General features: G+C 38.8%; 1 protein-coding gene across 2 annotated transcripts in view; it reads left to right on the top strand.

Moving 5' to 3' along the window:
* Positions 1-13853, top strand: part of prkcg (protein kinase C, gamma) — a 33070-nt gene extending 19217 nt beyond the window's left edge. For both annotated transcript variants that reach the window (XM_032556826.1, XM_032556817.1), the window contains 9 exons: positions 332-529; positions 3696-3869; positions 4547-4638; positions 5100-5162; positions 5302-5440; positions 8733-8813; positions 8956-9063; positions 10856-10996; positions 11603-13853. In XM_032556826.1, coding sequence (XP_032412717.1) covers positions 332-529; positions 3696-3869; positions 4547-4638; positions 5100-5162; positions 5302-5440; positions 8733-8813; positions 8956-9063; positions 10856-10996; positions 11603-11764 — 1158 coding nt within the window. In that variant the 3' untranslated portion in view covers positions 11765-13853. The remainder of the gene's footprint in view (positions 1-331; positions 530-3695; positions 3870-4546; positions 4639-5099; positions 5163-5301; positions 5441-8732; positions 8814-8955; positions 9064-10855; positions 10997-11602) is intronic.
* Positions 13854-16442: the final 2589 nt, after the last annotated feature.

The raw sequence follows: 16442 nt of genomic DNA, 5'->3' as shown, positions 1-16442 counted from the left end.
CAATGCAATATGCCACAAAATATTTACAACCCCTAAATTTGGTGACTTCTGTAGCCACTGGTTGTGCAGGATTGTATTTAAGGGTATCAGGCAAAAGGAGACTGAAAGCATTTGCTCTCCACAATTCTTTGGTTTGTTTTTGTAAAATTTCTATTTTCTTTTCAGTTATTTGCCAATTTGTAACATTGAATCCCAATAGATTAAATTAAATCCACCTCCTTGTTACTTTTTGCATCCAGTAGGGTGCAGAATTGTTTGACTGAAAGTGGCTAGGGTGTTTTTTTTTTATGACTACATCCACCAATTCATCTCTCTGCTTATGACCCTCCAGGAACCTCAGCCTGATGCTACAACGCCATCTCTACCTCAGGTGTTGGCCGCCCCTGTCCCAGAGCCTTTTCCCGTGGTCTTGTCTCCGACCCCTGTCCCGTCCTGCCCGCCCATCCACTCTTTGGGTCCTGGCAAAGTCAGAGTGGGAATGCATGACTTCAATTTCCTCATGGTGCTGGGCAAAGGCAGCTTTGGCAAGGTAACCGCGGTAGATTCAGAGTCAAAATGTCATCCTCTCTGCACACAATCGGCGCCTCTGATCCAACAGTTGCAGGTGATATCAAAGAGGGCACTCGCAATGAAAACAAAAGCATTTATTCCTGGCTTTAGAATTCCTGCTATTGTCATGACCTTCAACTGGCATTTCATTTAAAACTCCTGGGAACAACAAACTTGAACCAGTTTCAAAACACATTTTTCATTTATACTTAGGCCCTGATCGTCTCTTCTTCTGCTAAATGATTCACTTGACCGTGAGTTTTTCTTCCAGATGGTATATGCCACATAGGCAGCGCTCATGGAGGTATTCATTTCAAGGAATACTCTGCTTTCCACTCTCTCTTTAATTCCCCTGTAGATGAAGAATAATGAAGAAATTTTTGTTTTGAGTCCTTTCCCCTCCCCTAAAATCCCCCAGCGTTATTTCATAACTATCAGAGAGTCCTCAGAGGACAGGAGAAATAGACTCAACTTACATAAGATGTGTGGGGAAAAAAAAGGAAGAGGAGAGACAGGCCCCGGGGCTGCTGAGTGAGGAAAAGTGAGAATGAAACTGACAGAGATGGAAAGAAACAGAGGAGGATTACTGAGCTGCAGGAAGTAGCAAAATGACCAAAAGAAAATTGGATTACACCGGAAATGAGAAAAAAGTATGTGTTGCAGGGATTCGTATAAGTATGAAGGATGAGGAGTCCAGTTTTTTTTGTGAATTTGTGTAAAATCACGAGACAAAGCAGTAGACACAATCAGAGAGGGACTGTAGTGTTTCTCACAGCGACTTCACACACATAATCTTCTGCAAGAAGCTATTTTTGCTGTTGCATTGATTTATAAAATATGAAAAAGTTTAATTTTCTCTACCATTCAATTTGAAATGAGATGCTTTATCTCCAGCAGCCAGAAACCCCTTACAGTGCAGCATTGCAGAGTGGCAGCACAATTTTAAACAGGGTTGTTGTCAGCATATTGCACTGCTCCTGACCGTATCGCTTCACTAAGACCAGTATCATGTGGTTCTCTCGATGTGGAAAATTATAGCATCATTAGCAGTCAGAGCTGCCCACAAGCAGCCAATTTCAAATCTCCTCTCAATGTATTTTTAATGTCTGATAATAACCAAAGAGCTGCTTTGCTTTTTTCATTTATGACATTAATGTTTCTGGAAGTCTTCAGGCACGGCTTCTCTTTGATTAAACCCTTCATTATGCCAAGCTGAGCATACTTCTGTCTCCACAAAGTGATGTACTTGTTCTTTACACATTTTTAATGCATTTTCAGCAAGTTGAGGTTTGAGAGGCATTTTATCTCAAAATTTTAAGCAGAGAATCTTAACCATTGTCATACCCCTAAAACTTTTTTTATATTTTGTCAAATTACAACCTCAAACTTCAGTGTACTGAATACATTTTTGAGATTTTATGTAATAAACATTCACTTTTACTTTTCAATTGCGCATTATTTTTTGTTTGTTTATTGTATGAAAACCAAATTGTATAAACTACTGTGCAGCTGGAGATTACTGAGATAATATGCAAATATTTGTTGTGAAAGCAGCTATTAATGACTCAGAAAGGGTTTGTTTCTGTTGACTTTTCTCTAAAAATTGGTTGCGCTAGAACAGTCAGCCTCTGCTGCATTTTCTGCTAATCTCCCTGAAAGCCTTTGGAAAAGTGTTTTTTTTATCTTTCAGACCTCAAATTGACCTCGACAGTTTCTATTAGCTTCCATTTTTTTAATCACATTATGAAGCAGGGGAACTGCTCTATGAAAATACTATCTTCCTCCATTTTATGGGACTCAATTATTTTAATTTTCACAGTCCCAGGCAGCTGGAATAAGGTGCCATGTTTTAGTTTTAGGAGTATTCATGAAGCCTGACCTGTCCTTGACTAATGGTGGCAATGGAAAAAGCCACATCAGAAGCAGCATAGTACTGCTCATAGTCTCAAGGGGAGAAATGCATGGGGCTGTGGCAAAGGCTCCAGTTTTGCTCCAGGTTAGGCTTATTTTCTGCACTAGTTTCAAAAAGTAAATAGCTATTTGCTCTTTCATCAATACTGGTAAATGCATGGATAGTACATCAGTTAAACGTGGGGATGTTGTATCATCAGCTAGGGTTGCTGTTAGCTCAAAGCTACATTAGGAGCAGAGGTGTTTCTACATTTAGTTTCATAATTAGAAATACAATGATACACAGGTTTCCACACACAGCCTCAAAATAGTTTTGTAAATTTCCCCTTCTGTGCCACAAGAGTGAGATGGAAGAAACCGAGAAGATGCAAGGGATACCACAGGCAGATGAGTAGCAAAAAGTAAATACAAGCAAAAAAAAAAGAAAAAGAAAAAGAAATAAACTCAAAGCTCAAAACTCAATGCAAGACACTGTGGAAGTATCAGAGGATCTTCCACGTAGTGAAGAAACCAGGCAGCCTAAACCCTGGAAGGGTTCAGAAACACAAACCATATTGTGCCTCCATATGGGGAGCAAGAAGAAATCTGATGAGGAAAATTACAGGACTAGCTAAAAATAATCTATATACAGTACAGTATCTTCCAAGCAAAATAAAACATGCAGTGCATTTTTAAACAATCAAAAAATCAAAGCAAAAATACAAATATTTAACATCTTTTTGCAGTAAAACTGTGGCACGCAGAAATAAAGTGCATAAAGTGGAATGCCTCTATTGTAACTGATCCTGAAGATCATTTAATTTTATAGATTTTCATTTTTAGATTATTATTTTACTCCTTCATGCCATAATTTTGCCTCAAAAGCACACTGACAGAACTAGTTTTCTCCCAACTAGAGCACCTTGTCATTCATCACACAATGACCTAAAAATGTGTCAAAGCTAGCAGCGAAGTGCTACAGTACACGTTTAGTTCTAATTATGGCGGCGAATGATTGACTGAGAATCACCTTTTATCTTAAGATAATGACAAATAAAATAAAAAACAACAAAAAACAAGTGGTAGAGGCCCCTGATGTTTTGAGTGTGTCATGATTATTAAATCAGAAAACGTTTAAGGTAAAATTTATGAACCTTTTTACAATTTAAATTGTCACACTACAGCTTTTGTGCTTTTCTTGGGAGATATGTTGCTTCATCTGACATGGTTTCTCTTCATTCATTGGTCCTGTTCAGGTGCTGCTGGCAGAAGAGCGAGGCAGCGATCATCTGTTTGCAGTGAAAGTCCTTAAAAAGGACGTCCTCTTCCAGGACGAGGACACGGAGAGTGCTCTGGTGGAGAGGAGGGTTCTGGCGCTCCCCTCGCGTCCCCACTTCCTTACATCGCTCTATTGCGCCTTCCAGACCGAGGTGTGTGTGTATGAAACATATTAGCTTTATTAAATTGTCCATAAATAGGCTTGATATTTGGGCTCTAAGGAGTTGTTCCATTGCAGGCTGGCTGCTTTTGCTTTTAATAAATGACAAAATTATGTTGTTCTCTTTAGTGAAGTCATTGTTCTTAAAGCATTGGTTTTAGCTGAGTGCCTTTTATTTTAGAGAATACAACACTTTGCAAAACTATGCCTACCAATGTTCCACATTTTGTTATATTGCAATGACGAGCTTCATTATATTTTACGGGGTATTTATGTGAATTAGGTAATTCAATTATTTGCTCTTATTGATGCTACTTGTTTCCTTAAACCTAGAACAAACACACAGATATGAACTCTGTTTATTAAATGATTTCATATGGCTGCTGGTTACACTGGATTTAATGTATGGGAGTCAGAGTGAAGGTGGCTTATTAATAGGAACGCTCATCATCCATTTAATAATTTTATAAATAAAAATGCTTGAAAACCAACTATTTCCTTCATACCACATTTATCCACTACTTGTTGTTGGTCTACCACATATTATCTCGAAGAAATACTTTGTCTTCAAAAGTCTATGTTAATAAAGTGACAATGTAGAAAAAATTCTAAGTGTATGAATGGGCTTGCAAGGCTCTGTATTCGCATTGTGTGTGTTTGTTTCTGTAGGATCGTCTATATTATGTTATGGAATATGTCAACGGTGGAGATCTGATGTTTCACATTCAGCAAGTCGGGAAGTTCAAAGAGCCCCATGCAGCGTATGTAGTCCGATAAAGTCTAGCTTTGATCTCCACCTTCATCTACACAAGTCTCATTACCTTTCTGTCTTTTATCTCTGTATTCACTTACCTCCTCAGTCATCTCTTAGCTTTGTTCATTATACCTGGTGACTCATACAAAAGGCTATCAACTCAAGTAGCAGCCCTCTCCCATTTCCTCTAACTTTCTCCTCATTCTAATCTATTCTTCTCATCAGTTTCCCTACCTCTGGCTATTCATCCGATCTATAATCTTTGGTCAATCACCTAAAGATAATTCTTACCCTGTTCTCTATTTCCTTTTCTTTTTTTTTTCCAATTAGATTTATTTCATGTCTGTTTGGTTACTCTCCACTTTCATCACCCTCTCAACCTCCCATATGTTACCCAAAAAACCTCGGTCAGTTTTCTGAAAAAGTAGCCAGAGTTCTTTATTCTTACCATCTCCTCTCTCACTCTAGGTTTTATGCAGCAGAGATCGCAGTTGGCCTCTTCTTCCTCCACAGCAAAGGCATCATCTACAGGTAAAGATGTGGCCCGGCTGTCACAGCAGAACACGGATCTGATGCAGATTTATCACGCCTTTTTGTGGCCAATGACCGATGAAGACGCTATGCATCAGGATGATTTATGGCTGTGTAACTTATCTCCCTCTTGTCTCAGAGATCTAAAGCTGGATAATGTGCTGCTTGACAGCGAGGGCCACATAAAGATCGCTGACTTCGGGATGTGCAGGGAGGGCATGTTCGGGGGAGACACCACTCGCACGTTCTGTGGCACTCCCGACTACATCGCCCCTGAGGTTCTCTGACTCCCTATTCTCACTATGGTGTCAGATTCACTATTTCACCCCTTTGTGCATGCATGACCTGCTTTACTTCACTGTTAGACACCCACAGCAGCTTCTCTTGTCTGATCTGTCCTCTCTGACCTTGTCAGCATTTTTAAATAATTAACCTCACATTATTCAATTAGCAGCGGGCCTGTGCACTAACACTGTTGAACAGAACAAAAGCCGTGTTGTTCTAGCTTCACCTCAATACTCGTGGTTGTAACTCTAAAATTGTCATTTAAGAGTTGGTAGATTATTTTGCTGTGATTTTTGCCCGTGATTTTTCCACACTTACCCCTCCTGCTATGTTGTGGGCCAAATTGACCCGTTTTAAAGTTTAAAAATTTCTTTTAAATAGTTGGAAGTTTTTTTTCGCATGAAACTTTTTCTATTTGTCTTAATAGGTGCACTCTACATATAAATTGAAAATTTATTAATTTTACACATTTGTACCAACCCCTAGGTCTACTTTTTACATAGATACAGTTTGGGTCAATTTGACCCGGCAGTCAAGTTGAAGTGCAAAAAACGATAAAAAAATGTTCATTTCTCTATGTTTCCTTGCAGCTATGAACCACATTTCACCACACACACACACACACACACCCGCACGCACACGCACACACACACACACACACACCCACCCCTGCACACCAAGACACACACAAGCCCACTTTCTCACTATTCTCTTTACTTCACTAGGAAACTGCGAGAAAGCAGGTGTTCACACAACTTTTGACGGGAACCTTTTCTGTTCCTGTGGACAAACTCCACCCACACTGAGTGACACTCAGCAGAGGTGGAGGGAAACATAAATAATCTCTGCATGACTCATTTGTGTTGATTTTAATCAGCGGGTCAATTTGACCCTGAACAGTATGTGTGTCTCAAGTTCAATTATAAAGATCACCGATTGAAGAAAAAAAAAAGTGTAATATAAAAAAATTTACCAAAGATCAATTTCAAGGAAATTATTGTTGTTTTTTGTGTCTAAGTTTTTTTAGTGGGCATAAAAATGTAAATTCCATTTTTTATGTCCAAATGAGTAAATGAGTAGGTTGTCGTCATTGATCCTTAATTTCTGAGAAATAAAAAAACATCACTGCACAAATATTGATTGAAATGGTTAGTATTGGAGTTAATAATCAGACACTAAAATGTTTTGGAGGAATTTTTTTGGTTTCTGACACCCCTGCATGATTAAACACTCCACGAACATTATTGTTGTACCTCAGAAACGAACATAACAGGAGGGTTAAAATGACTCTATGGCTAACAGTTTGTTTATGTCTTTAAAATGTTTCTATTTATATTCAAATGAAGTCTTGGTTGCTTGAGTTTGAGTGTTGCAAAATAGTTTAACCCACAAATTCCATCAGTATCTTAAGTCAAACAGGTGCTGCAGTCAATAGTCTCCCATTCACTATTCAGAGATTACTAGGGTTACTAGGGTAAATCTTCATTTATTAAATTAATAATATAATATGCACAATCTGTAATGCAATTTTGTAAGGGAATACAGTACTATCCAAAATGTGGGATTAGATCAGGACAACCCAGTGAAAGAGCATAAACTGCAAGAGGTCACTTTCTTGATCTCTTGTAGTAATATAGAAAGAAAATCCACTTTCAAGACAGAGGATTTTAAAAAAATAATTTTAATCAGTGTTTTTCTAGGCTTATGAAAAAAGATAGGACTTTTATCCATTTCATCTGATTCTTTAGGGTTGAGAAACCTGTGTTCTCAGCAGTTTCCAAAACATCTTGGAATTGCCTCACCTTAAAAAGGTTAACGTCACTGTATAGATTTAACATCCTTTCATAGTCTTACAGAGACAGGTTGTAAAGTGAGTGGCTGCATTTTTTTAACAATCAGCCAACAAATGACCCGGGTAGAAGTGACGACGAGCAACAAGGGAGGAGATTTCTTCTTAAATGGAGGGCAAAGCATTTGCCAGCGACAGGACGTGTCACCCTAACTCGGGGACAACTTATCAGAGAAACTTTATTATGTAGTAAAAAATAAATAAATGTGTAAAATAAAACATAACTGGAACTGGAAATAACTGGAAATTACTATTACTACTATTACTACTTGCAGATTAAAGCTGCTGCCACACTCTTTCTTACCATGTTGATATTTTTAAGTTTTTTACATTAGTCCAAATAGAAAACAAGCAGTGCAGCATGTGCATTGCACACATTTAAGCATAAAAAAATATGCATGTTAATATTTTTTCAAGTAAATGTGACCTGGCGGCAATGTTTCTAGCCTCTAAATTGTGAAAGTTGGTGTAGACCTATTTTGCAGCTGGATTTGACGGGGGAGTCCAGTGTAATCACTAGTTTAGATGGAGGAAAAATTCATGACTTTCATAAAATTCTAGAAAGCTTGTCAGTTTTTCATCAACAATATTCTTGTGATCCAGTTGAAAACTATTTGCTCTATTCTTATCATTTTGTATTTGTGATGTACTCTGAATAAGGGTTACAAATAGCAAACAAAAATATAATTACATGTGGTTCTACACATATAAAACTGCTAAATACTGTACTGTTTTGAAACTGTGAGTCTTAATTTTAAAGAGATTACTAAACTGCCTGCACAAGAGTCCAACAAGAACTCCAGTGAAGACCAAAACATTTGGAAATAATGAAAACGTATAGCAAATTTTGCACAACAGTCTATTTTTATATTCAAAATAAAATGTTAAAAGAGGTGTGTGTGCGTGGGTGTGCGTGTGTGGGGGGGTGTGCGTGTGTGTGTGCATACCTGTTTGGACTTGTTGTTGAGAGATAGAGAAGAGACAGAGGGAGGACCAGACTGTTCAGCTTGTCTTTGATATGGTAAACCTCACTGTGGAACCACTACGCATTGACTCTCTTATGTAAACACCTATTGATTCTCTTGCATCTGCCATTTTGGAATGGATACAATATAATTCCCCGGGGGGCTGGGAATTGTTCACTTGTGCCCCTCTTCCACAGGAAAGAGGGATGCTCACACACTCACACTCACGGGGGAAAATGCATAATCAGGCAAACACAAAAATCCAAAGTCTTGTCCCATTCATACACTTCCTCTCTTTGCTGCTTTTTATTTTCCTGCGCTGATTTTTTTCTTTTCAGTGTCTGACAGCTCTCCTCCTCTGGCTATTCCTACTGCGATAATTTTGTTTGCCTTCACTTCATGTTTACTTCTTTGTTTTCTTATCTCCACACGGCTTCTCTTCTAATTGATCTCCACTCATGTTCCTTTCAGATTGTGGCATATCAGCCGTATAATAAAGCAGTAGACTGGTGGTCTTATGGAGTACTAATGTATGAAATGCTTGCAGGACAGGTAACTCTCAGAATAAGTCTAACTACGCTGCAATAATATAAAAGCCTGCAGTGCTTTGTAATCACTTCAAACGCAGGAACCGGCACTGATCTCTGGTGAAACTCTTTCTTTTCTTTTTTTTTTTTACCCTTTTTCCTTCAAGCCGCCGTTTGATGGCATCGACGAAGAGGAGCTGTTTCAGTCCATAATGGAGCAGAGTGTCTCCTACCCCAAAAATCTCTCTCGGGAAGCTGTGGCTATCTGCAAAGGAGTGAGTTCATTTCCCCTCCTGTTGTACTTACAGCCTCCAGACATTGAGAGCAAAATTTATATTAGAAAATTTGATAAACGTGCATTAGGACAGTTTTATTAATCCTACACATTATTTGAAAGTTAGTTTTTTATATTTATTAGAGGCAGGCAGGCTACACTCTGCAAAATTTTATGCAGCCGTCAGAAGTTTTATCTTCTCTGAGGAATAATAATATGAGAAGGATAAACGGCGGGCCTGGACTGAAATTAACAGAACTCAACTAGCTCTGAATACAAATCACTCTAATTACAGGGCCTGAGGTGCAGAACTACGCAGCAGTATTTATTCTACTTTAACTTTTTCACATTTTGTTGCATTGCAAATATAATCTTCAATATGCTTGACTGGGATTTATGTTGTAATAGACCAACAAAAAGTACAGCATAATTGGGAACTGAAAAGAAAATGACGATTACCTTAACGTGTAACAATCTGAACAAAGATTGTTACACGAACACATCCTTTCCCTGATGTGTTCATTTGCATTAGTTTAATTTTATGGGTTGTCTTAATGTGGGGTAAGAAGTGTTTCAAGGTCCCAAACTATGTGACAACTTGCCAATGAGTAAAATTATCTGCATTATCAGAGTAAGACTGTTTTTGATCTATTAAAGTTGCTTTATTGCAGTACAGGTTTCTGTTTGCTATGTTTGGCCCAGGAGTTATTTCTCCTGAATATTTTAATAATCCAGCTTCACTTCTTGGTTCTGGTTCTGGCAGTAAAACATTGCCTTCAGTGACTGTCATTGAGATCTGTGTACATGTGTCTCTCGGGATGTCCTGTAGTTTTTCTCTGAGCACTGACACAGCTGCTAACACATCCTCAAAATACCTCAGAGGACAAATGAGCTGGATGAGTGTGTAGACTCACTGAGTGCTGACGGCAACGGATACTTCTGCAGAAAACGGTTATGATCTTTTGTGTTTGAGAGTTGCTCCAGCTCAACGTCTTTCCTCTTAAGTTCAGCGATCTTCTGCTCCAACTTGTCCTGAAGTTCCTTCCCTCAACTCACTTCGGTTTCCTGATGGAATCTGATTTAATCAGATCCCATCAGAACTTATTTTCTAGATGAGTTGGATCAGCTCAGTAAAAACCTCTCCAATAAAACAGATCCTTTCCCTGATGAAGCAGTTTCACGTCTTCCTCTGGGTCCTGGATGTTCTACTGAATTTGTTAACACTAGGATCTACTTTTATTTCTCCGTCCTTTCTGGAGTTAGCAGAATCTGCACCAGGTTTGTGCTTTTTTTGTTTTAAAGTGAAAGATTCATTGTGAAGTTAGAGGTGATTCTAACAGTTTGACAAAACAAACAGGATTTGGTGGCTTTCATCTTCTTCCCAGTCCACATCTTCAAGTTCAACATGGAGTACAGTACTCTTCAGACTTTAACTAGGTCTACTGATATTATATCTTTTCCCAGGACAGACTTTTGGTATAAATGTAATGATTTGTAGCAGTTGTCCTCCTTCTGATTACGTATCTGGCGACAGTGGAAAGAAATGGCTTCCTTTTAACAGGAAAAAAATCCCTCCAGCAGAACAAGACTTAAGATGAGTGATTGTCGGCTGCTGGGGATTGTCCTCTGCATCCTTAGTTGAGAGATTCCCTCTTATCCAACCACAGAACGAAAAAAAAAGATTTACATTTAACTAAACTGAATAGAACTTACTGCTGAAAACACAATATGTTTAGTTACAAGTTTAATTTCAGGAAAGTTTGCAATGTTCTGAAACTTTTGTCTTTCTTCAGCTCCTGACGAAGCACCCTGCCAAGCGTCTGGGTGGAGGAGAGGATGCCGAAAGGGAGATCAAGGAGCATCCGTTCTTCCGTTGGATAGACTGGGACCGTCTGGAACGACTGGAAATACCGCCACCGTTCAAACCCAGAACTGTCAGTTGAAATTTTTATTTGCTTCTGTGTGTTTATTTTATCGCCACTTCTTCCTTAGTTTCCTTCTCCTTTTTACCTCATTCTTCTCTCTATCTCCTCACTCTCTGACTCTACTTTCTGTCGCTCCTTTCCATCAACTCTTTCATCACCTGAGCGGATTCCCGGTCCCCAGCTCACACACAGAAAGCTCAGAAATAACAGACAGGACCTCTGAACCCAGGGCTGCTTTTTACTCCTCCATATGCAAATGCATGTCATCATTAGCTCGCCGCATGCTAGTCTGCTGCCACATTGCCCAATGGTGAGGCATGGCAGGAGGAAGCTGACTGTGCTCAGGGGTTAGAGGCCAGGCCCATTAGCCAAATGAGATTCATTTCATCCACCAGAATGGCTGTCATGTGGGGTTAAGGAGGTGGGGAAGATATGTGGCCAGCTTTCATCCTAAGACAGCAAGAAATGAAGGTTGTGGGTGGGCAGGAGAGACATGTTGGCAGACTGTTTCAATATATCTTTAGAAGGGAGTTGGTGCTTTTTTAAGTGATTAAACGTAGCATTTTTGTGAGGCTGGAGTGATTGATTTCGTGCTTACCTGCCTTTCCTCATCAGGGCGGGAGAAAAGGCGAGAACTTCGACAAATTCTTCACAGCGGCCCCATCCGTTCTCACTCCATCAGATCCAGATGTGCTTGCAGCCATCAACCAGGAGGATTTCCAGGGATTCTCCTTCTTCAACCCAGACTTTGCTCCGTTACCTCTCACAGCTATTTGAAAACTGTCCCCTCTAATTCCCCCTGTTGTTTATCAGATAGTAGTTTTATAGCTGAGAGCCAGAGTATGAAAATTAGCAGCAAATATTTCACCTCTTGTAACAAACTTCTGACGTTTACATTAAAATGCCAACACAAGTCGATATTCCCTCACTCTCTATGACATGTGCATGTCTTCTTACTGCATGTGTATTAACCATGCCAATGTTATGGCTTGCCACTCTAGACTTCTTTTTTTTTATATAAGATCTGTCCTAACCTGCTGTAAGACTATTGTAGTGTCAGACAGATAAATGAATCTCTTTGCATGCGGATAGTTTTTATAGAGCTAGAAGGAAGATAAAAGTCCTCAGTTTTCTGAACAGGCAATTTACCAGTAACATCTTTATTCGTACAGCTATTCGGAAAATAATATGCAAAAGAAATCTTCTTTTCATTATCTTCTTTTCATAAATTACATTTCCTTAAAGGTCTATTTAGCTCAAATGCATTCCCATCATAGATGGCCTCCACAGCACCTAACTGTGAATTTTGAAATCTAGATCTAAACTGATAGACTAGATATCTAAAACTGACTCAGACTATAAAGCTATCTAAATGGTTAGACATGTTTCTCTTTCCCAATTTGATTACATCATCATAAAAAGACTCACTGGGGCTTTTTAGCCTGCCTCAACCTCTCAGTTTAATGTCATGACCTCAGCTGATTCATGAAGGTGCATAAATGACGCAGCGGACGCAGCGTGACAGTAACTGTAGGCAACAATGCTGCCCTCAAACTGCTGGACTTTGGGTTGCATTACTTTAAATTAAACACCATGTTTGCATTAAAGCTGGTCCTTGCAAAAGCATTAATACTCCATAAACGTTTTATTTTCACATTTTTATATGTTACAACCACAAACTTTATTTGATTTCATTTGGATTTAAGAGCGACCAACACCAGTGGTGTTAAGAACTGAGAAGAAAATGATGCACGGTTTTCAAAAAGGTTTGGTACGTATTCACCTCTCTCCTGTTGATACTTTGCAGAACCTCATTTTGTTGCGATTACATTACATGTTTCTGCCAGCTTTACACAACTAGAGACCGAAATTTTGAACAATTCTTCTTTCCAAATATCTCAAGCACAATTGATTGGATGTGAAAACAATTTTTGAAGGTTTTCCATGAATCTGGACTGTGACTGTACCATTCCAACACATGAATGTGTGTTGATCTAAACTAATGTAGCTCTTGTTGTTTAGGAACATTATCACATTCTTTTGTGACCTGTGACAGATTCTCCAGAACTCTCCTGTATTTAGCATCATTATTCTTTTTGTTAACTCTGATCAGCTCCTGCAGACAAAAAGCATCCCCACACAATGATGCGGCCACCACCATGTTTCTCGCCCATATGGAGGTCAAAAAGTTCAAGTTTGGTGTTATCTGACAACTGACCATTTCTTTTTACAAAGAAAATCTAAAATCCCCTTTTCTTCCACTTTACAATTTATTTAATTGTGTTGGTCAATCAAATAAAATACAATGAAGTTGTTGTGTGTAATGGGACAAGTTGTGAAAAGGCTTAAGGGATGTATTTTTGTGCGGCACCTTGATTAGAACCTTTGGTTGTTTTACTGCACATTAAGAAAACATTGCCCTTCGTGTTGTCTTATCCAAACAAGTTTGTTGGCAAGTACAGAAACTTGTGTTTTTATCTGTGTACACTGGAAAGCTTTTTGCTGTGTAATGACATACAGCACACAGCATCGATTGGGAGTAATTAGGAGGGAGGCTCAATGGGACTGTTCAATACGTGGAAAAAAATAATACAAGCAGTGCGTTTATTTAAACCTGCCTGATCGGAGCAGGTGGCTGCAACGTCTCCAAAGTAGTCCCACAAATGAGTTTTATTTCTTTAATAGAACTTATGGGTTTATAACCACTTTCTGAGTGTTTCAATACAGTAGAGACAAGAGAAATACATAATAATCAGCAGCCTATTATGGCTAGTTTATGTATTTGTCTGTTGAGTTAACTTCTTTTGTTTTCATGTGCTGGAAAAAAATAACTTCAAAAATAAACCAACTGAGAAAGTCACAGTGACGTGTCTCATTCTGTTATCGTGTGAAGTTGCGGAGAAATGCCTCCCGCTTCGTGTTCTCCACACGCCTCTCTGTCACTCCCTCACTTTCACACATACTCACACTCAAAACAGAACAAAACACAACAAAAAAGGGCAATCTCCAGCGTGGTAACGCTCTCTGTCACACACACGCATGCTGGGAGAGAAGATGCTGACCGCTCTGTTTGCTGTGGGACCGGAGTTGTCGAACCCCCCCCCCACACCTCCACACACCTCCCCCTGCGTCTCACTTTCCCTCCCTTCTCCTCTGAGGCAGCCTCTCACTCTCTCCTCCTCCTCCCCCGCAGCTGCTCCGCCCACTCCCCCGTCTCTTAAGCCCCTCCAGCACCAAGCAGAGACTAATATCCCTGTAGAGATCCCAAGTTATAACAAGTTGACCTTCACATTAAAATCTCATCAACTTCCCATCTCCCTCCGTACTTCCCCCTCTTTTTCTCTGCACGTCCTTCATGGCTCTTTTGTACTTTTCTGACGGTTTGGCACATCCACTCCTTTGCTGCACATTTTTAAATTATGCTCTGTTTGCTATACAATCGGAATTTATTGGTGTAAGCAGATTTTTTACACACCCTGTTGTTGACTGTAAGGTTTTTCCTATCTTAAAATCAATAATTTTCTTTAAAATATTCTGCTGTTAGATCTCTGTTATTTTGAAGACATAAGCATCTGGAACAATTGTATTTGTTTTATATGCCATTTTGAAAAAATATGTTTTTATAAGTAATTTGAACATGGCTTTTTAGCTTATAAATGCTTAGGTTTTGTGAAAACATTTATTTTCAAATGTTTCTTAACATATCATGCACAAAGTATATGTTCCATTTGAATCTATTTATGTTTTTGTCACATAACAACCACAAACAAAGACAGTTTACATTTGCAAAGTGGAAGAAAAGTAATACATAACATTTTGTTTTTCTAAAACTCTGAAACGTTAATGTAAATTTATAGTCAGTCATTTACTCCTACTGTGGCTGTAAGTCTTTCAGGCATGTCCGCACCCACTTTTACATCTACACACATACAAATATTTTTCCCATTCTTCTTTGAAAATGGCTGCGGCTAAGTTAGAATAGACAGAGAGCACCAGTGAACACTTTCAAGTCATGTCACATACTCCTAATTGGATTAGGACCAAAGGAAAACTAACAGATAAATATGCTTTGATCGAAGCCAAAACACCGCAGTGCTCTACTGGCATTAAATTGCACACAGGTAAAGTCTGTTTAATAGGTGACTTCTGAAGGGGTTTGATTCTTTTGGGCCATCAGATAAAAGTGGGCTAAATGCAAATGTGAGCCTATTATTTGTAAAATATTTTTGTAATCAAATGCAATGTTCTTTGCATTTCACAATTATTGACTACTTTATGATGTTTTATGACATAAAATCCCCCCAAAGTGTAAGGTTGTGATGATAAAAGGTTTGAAAAAGCCCAATAAGAATTCATGTTTTTCTCCGTCAGGTAATGTCCCTCTAGTCTTGTCTCTGTTTATTTGATCTGGAAGCAGAAATTTAACAACCAGCTCACACTACATAAATTTTTAGATGAAAACTTGTCTGTTGTTGGCGCTTAACTATCTCCATGAAACCAAACCCTGACCTCTTACCGGAGGGACACGCATTCATGCCCCATCATTGTCAGTCGCAGTGAAATTATATTGTCCCTCTTCTTCAGCACTGCCTCCTCCTTCCTTTGTTTCTATCTGTCCTTAATCTCTCCTCCTCTCTTCCTTTCTTACTCTCCAAGTCTCTCTCTATCATGCCCTCAGGTCAGAGTGTGCTGTAGACTATTGATATCGTTGCTAAATATATAGGATTTCTCCACCAGTCGGGTTATAAATAGAATAAAGGGACACGGCTCACAGGGGACGAAGAAGGAGGAGGGGGGCAGAAAGAGTGAAGGATGTTGGTCCTATAGAGTCACATATTCATCTGCATCCACAGTCTGCAGCTGAATAAAAGGGACTCATAACTGGAAATAAAAATGAATATTCATACCATGACCTTTGTTTGCTGCTTGTATTTGTTGATTAAACCTTTGACGTTGTTTGACTCACACTCAGTGATTTGATGTTTAATATTTATTACCACTTTTCAAGTAAGGGTCATTTTTGTGTTTGCATAATCTTGATTAATCCAGGAAATGCATCACAGGGGCAGAGCATCTCCTTTAGCAAAAGCACCCCACCCAATCAGTACGGTAAACAGCAATGTATACACTAATTAAATATAATTATAGTAATATCACATGTAAATAAACTCTCACACTTTCAATGAATATAAGGCCTTTAATTTATAAGATATTAAAAAGAACAAAGCCCTGCACAATCACATAATGAGACACTTGTGCAAATGTTTCACTAGCAGAGAAACAGGATATTAAAGAACAGCATCAGGTCAAATAAAATTTATAAGGAATAACATTCCTTATAAATGTTTCTGCCCTCATTATAAATATTAAGTTTATCCTGAAAGTTGTTTTGTTAGTAATTGAAAATATGAGTGAGTTTGACAGGGGGCAAAATCTGATGGCTATAGACGACTGG

Source organism: Xiphophorus hellerii, chromosome 3 (genome assembly GCF_003331165.1).
Source record: "Xiphophorus hellerii strain 12219 chromosome 3, Xiphophorus_hellerii-4.1, whole genome shotgun sequence".
NCBI classification, from domain to species: domain Eukaryota; kingdom Metazoa; phylum Chordata; class Actinopteri; order Cyprinodontiformes; family Poeciliidae; genus Xiphophorus; species Xiphophorus hellerii.
This window is presented reverse-complemented; position numbering and strand designations above follow the sequence as displayed.